General features: G+C 35.9%; 1 protein-coding gene across 1 annotated transcript; it reads right to left on the minus strand.

The window, feature by feature from the left end:
• Positions 1-2,178: 2,178 nt before the first annotated feature.
• On the minus strand, positions 2,179-3,111 carry LOC126079581 (olfactory receptor 8I2-like). Its single transcript, XM_049890672.1, has one exon. It carries the CDS (start codon positions 3,109-3,111, stop codon positions 2,179-2,181), a length of 933 nt encoding a protein of 310 aa, XP_049746629.1.
• Between the last annotated feature and the right edge of the window lie 2,116 nt (positions 3,112-5,227).

The following is a 5,227-nucleotide window of genomic DNA, read 5'->3' on the forward strand; positions in this document are numbered from 1 at the left end:
AGTGACCTTTTTGTTACATATCAGGGAGTCCCCAACATATGACGGGTTTTCCTTCTGACAACTGCTGTGCCATAAGTCGGTTCTGAGATAAGTTGAATATCTTATTTTTTTTTTTTAGGTTTCATTAGCATTTCCTTTTATTATCAGGATGTTTATAAATCTGATCTCTATTTGTATTTGGGGGTTGGAAATATTGCATCTGAGAACGATAGTATCAACAAATTATGTGCTACAGTGTTCAATACAGTGCATATTACTAACAATCAGATGTACAAAAATAATGGTCAGTCGTTAAGTGCAGATCATTGCAACTCAAATACATCATACATTGGTGACTACCTGTATATTTATCACAATTAAAAAAAAATAATGCTATCTACCATACTTTATTACCATACTTTTTTTCTTTTCTGATTTACTTTTTAATTATGTAAACTTTTGTGTGATTCCAAACAGAAAACAATAAAACACGCTCTACTGAAAAAAATAAGATGAAATTTGCAGAGAAGTCTTCAGTGGACAGATCACATTTGAGCAACTCGAAAGAAGTGAAGTAGACAACCGTAGAGACACCTAGAGGAAGTGAGGGTGTGGTAAATGGAGTAGCCAAAACAATGTTCTGTAAACTAAGACTACAAATGAAAGAAATGCAAGGACTTTTTTAATAGGGCACCATACACTTACAGACTGTACACAAATAATTACTTTTATTTTGAAGCCTGATACATTAAACATATTTTGAACTGAATGGAGGAATTTGAATATGGAAAAATAAAATATATTACTACTTCTTATGATGGGCAAGGAAAACATAACATGCTTTTGCTCCAAGGGACAAAACAACAAGAAAATGTAAATAATTTTCAAAAAACAATTAGATGTATTAATATTAATGCTAAAGAAACAAGCGTGAAAGCCACTTGACGTTAGCCATAGAAGAATACATATTCAATACAATTGGAAAATAAAAATAACACGTAAAAACTACGTGATGGGTAAATATAAATAAGACCACAAGCCATGATGTTACACACAATTATTAAAAACTGAGCAGGAAATTTAGAATGACAATCTGGTAGGAAAAAAAAAATACAATCAGTTTATAATTTTCAATGATGATGATGGTTAAAAGCCTTTAAAAACCCATTGCCATCGAGTCAATTTCAACTTACAGCAAACTCATAAAAGTCTTTAGGGTGACCAATATTAATCACAAGGCAAGAACTAGTATGAGCATAATAAAGGGGAATGAATAAAGAGGTAAACAGTATCTTCAACACATCCCTTCAATAATGCAGTAGTGTGTTTCAAGGTTGGCCCTTATAATAATTTAAAATACAGAACATTACTTTATGAAATGAAGTTTGCAGGAGTCAGACCTCTGTAATACAGATCAGAGAAGAAAAAAGCTAACAAGCACACTCGCAGGTGCACACAAACACAGACAGATCCCATCCCATGAACTAACTTAAGTCATTCCCAAGGCTAAAGACTGATTCTCTTTATAGAAGATTTGTTTTAGATAATAGGAAATATGATCAAAAATTTAACTATTATGATGAAATGACTTCACATGATCAAGAGATTTCCCTATACTCTTTTTTTTTTTTTACCCAATGTCCCCTAGCCTTATCAATGCTGGCACCTCACTGAAATGACCGTGTTTTTTTTTTTTTTTTTTTTTGTCCTCTGTTTTTATTAGTTCTGTACACTTTACTGCTTTGCTCCCAAGTTATCTGCTGTCATTTCTTATTGTTAGTGAAACTTAGGGGCACTCGCACCTTAATTCTCTAATTTTCTGCTCTCATTTTGCAAACAGCTGAGAAAACAGAACATCAAGCTGTATTGACGGTCAATTTACTCCTTTGTTTACATGTTTCAGTGTGACAGCCTTCTCACACACGGATGGCCAAGCAAAAATTCAGCCACTGCTCAGATAGCTCTTTACTTACTTGTACAGGTCTATGTTCTAAATAAGATGTTTCTAAATAATCTAATACAGTGATCGGTATTCACTATAAACAAATAAATGATAATTCACCTCCTAAATTTCAAGACTCAAATTGATCCTTTATTTTGTGATATGTCATATTGGGTTACCATAATGTTTTCCTGAAGGTTGGAGCCATTTAATGTCTGAACCCACCCAGGTTTGTTTTTGTAACATGCAAAGATTTGTCATGGAGATAGTTTTTTATGTATGACTCTCAAGAGAGCGTTCTTCACATCCTTGTTCCTCAGACTATAGATCAGTGGATTCAGCATAGGAATGACAACGGTATAGAATACAGATGCCACCTGTGCCTGAGTCAGGGAGGATGTGTTTTCCGGTTGTAAATATGTGAAAATCAGGGACCCGTAGAAAATGGTTACACCCATGAGGTGGGGTGCACAGGTGGAGAAGGCCTTCTGCCTGCCCCCTGCAGACTGGATCCTCAGGATGGCTGAGATGATGGCAATGTACGTGACTATGATGATCAGAAGAGAACTAAGGATGGTGGACCCAGCTAAAACAAAAATCACCATTTCTGTACTGAAAGCATCTACACAGGACAGGGCCAAAAGGGCTGTGGTGTCACAGAAAAAATGACTGATGCTGGAATCACAGAATGCCAAACTGCTTATCACACAAACAGATATCAAAGAATTTGTGAAGCCAATCACATAAGGCATGGTTCCCAGCCAGCTGCATACTTTCTGGGACATAACCACTGAATAGAGTAAGGGATTGCAGATTGCTACATAGCGGTCATAGGCCATGGATCCCAGGAGAAAACACTCACTACACAACAGACCAACAAAAAAGTACATTTGGGCGAAGCAGCCAACAAAGGAGATGGTTTTCTGGTTGGACTGGAAATTGACCAGAGCCTTGGGCGTCACGGTGGAGGAATAAAACATGTCAATGAGTGCCAGATTGCTAAGGAAAAAGTACATAGGTGTGTGAAGTTGAGAGTCCATTCTGATTAACATAATTAACCCAAGATTCCCCAAGGCAGTGAACAGATAGATAAAGAGAAATATCAGAAAAAGACTGACTTGAAGTTCAGGGTGGTTTGCGAATCCAGAGAAGATGAATAGGGTCACCTCAGTGAAATTGGACTCAGCCATTTACTTCAACTGAGGTCGTTGGTTTACCTGGTACACAAGAACAATAAAAATCAGAGAAGGGTTCAGGTCTAAGGACCTAATAATCACAGCTAACTTAGACTCAAATAATGAGATATCACCATAAAGGCAAATATCTAATGATTTCAACACAGTTAAGGATTTATGTGATTTTCATTTCTTATAACAATGAGCTCAAGCATAACAATGATTGTAAGGATGGGTCAGGACTGGGCAGTGTTTCGTTCTGTTGTTCATAGGGTCGCTATGAGTCGGAATCGACTCAATGGCACCTAACAACAACAACAAACAGTATTGGCAGAAACTGATCAAAAAAAAAAAAATTCCAAGTTCAAAACTGTGTGGAATTGATAGCATCCCCCAAATTTCTCTCTGAAATGATTTAAAGAGATTTCTACTGAAATATACCATCCTCTAGCCCAGTCTATTATTAAGCCTTAAATTGTACACTTGTCAGTTTATCTACTGGAATTAATTATACTATCGGAAAATAAACAGCTCATTTGAAAAAAAGACACTCCATGATTTGTGGATTGAATGATACTGTTGTGTGGCAGCCTTATTTTCTTGACACCTGACGGCTACTTCACAGTGTTTTTTAAGGAGCTGAATAAAAACTTAGATGGACACTTCTAATACTTCCATTGACTAGACAAAGTTTTGCAAGAGTTTGTAAAAAGAAAATTAGGAATATCCTGCTTATTTTACAAATGTATGCTAAAGTTATTTGTGCTTATCTTCTATTACTGTTTTTCTTTCTTTTTTTTTTTTTTTCTCTATTGGTTGGTTAAGACCCAATCAGGAACTTAATCTGTGATATATTGCCAATTATTTTGTTTGTGGGGGAACAGAAAAAAAGATTGCTATTGCTTCCAATATAAAGCACGTAATTGTCTATGACATCAGGCAGTTGCCGATTCCTTGCCAAACATTGATATTCAAAAGTGGTAATAAAACAGTGATAATAAAAAAGCTAGAAACAGTAAAATAAGTATGGTTTTGTATATTTAAAACAAAGTTTAAAAATACAAGGTGATCTGACATTAGAAGTAAATAAAAATATAGGATGATTTATCATGAGACCTGTAGGGTCCCTATGAGTCAGAACCGATGCAACGACAAGTTTTTTTTTTTTTTTTTTTGGTTTATCATTAGAAGTTAGATTGCTAATTCAACTGATATAAATTTGTTATAAATACAATTGAAAGCTACCTGTGCAGTTAATTCCAGCTGGTTTCTGACCTATAACACTCTACTTAAATAACTCAAAGGGATTTGATGTTATTTAAGCGTACTTAAACGTTCAGCTGCTAACCAAAACGTTGGCGACTGGAATTCACCAATTACTCCTTAGAAACGCTATGGGCAGTTCTACACTGTCCTATAGGATTGCTGTGAGTCAGAATTGACAGGACAGTAGTGGATTTGTTTTGTTTTTGATTTAATCATTACGTATTCACACATTTCTTTCTGTTTATCCATGTATTGATTTAGAAAGCATTTATTCAAAGAAGGCATTTTGTCTTGCTTCTCCTTAAAGCCAGTTTACTTAAGTCCTACTGGAAGATGCAGACAAGTAAAAAGGACACTTCTCATTACGGGAGATTCACACACACACACACACACACACACACACACTCACACGCACACACGACTTTCAGCTCGGACACACACACACACACACAAAAAACCCTTGCCGTCGAGTCAATTCTGACGCATAGCGACCATGTAGGACAGAGTAGAGCTGCCCCATACGGCTTCCAAGGAGCGCCTGGTGGATTCGAACTGCCGACCTTTTGGTTAATAGCTACAGTTCTTAACCACTACACCACTAGGATTTCCATCATCAATGAAAAAAAAAAAAATACGGCATGATAAATAATTTAATGAATAAATACACAAAGTATTTTAGGAACAGTCACTGGAGACCAGTTAGGCGGTTTTAGAATTCAGAAATGTTTCACACAGTAGACGCTTTAGAAAGGGAATATTTCTAGAAGAAAGGACAGAGAATTGGAAAACACTGAGGTTGAAAAGTTCTCTTTATTTTTAGCAAATAGGGATACATTTAAAATTGTTGAATCATAATCTGTGCATG

The sequence above is a fragment of the Elephas maximus genome, chromosome 7 (genome assembly GCF_024166365.1).
Source record: "Elephas maximus indicus isolate mEleMax1 chromosome 7, mEleMax1 primary haplotype, whole genome shotgun sequence".
Lineage (NCBI taxonomy): Eukaryota > Metazoa > Chordata > Mammalia > Proboscidea > Elephantidae > Elephas > Elephas maximus.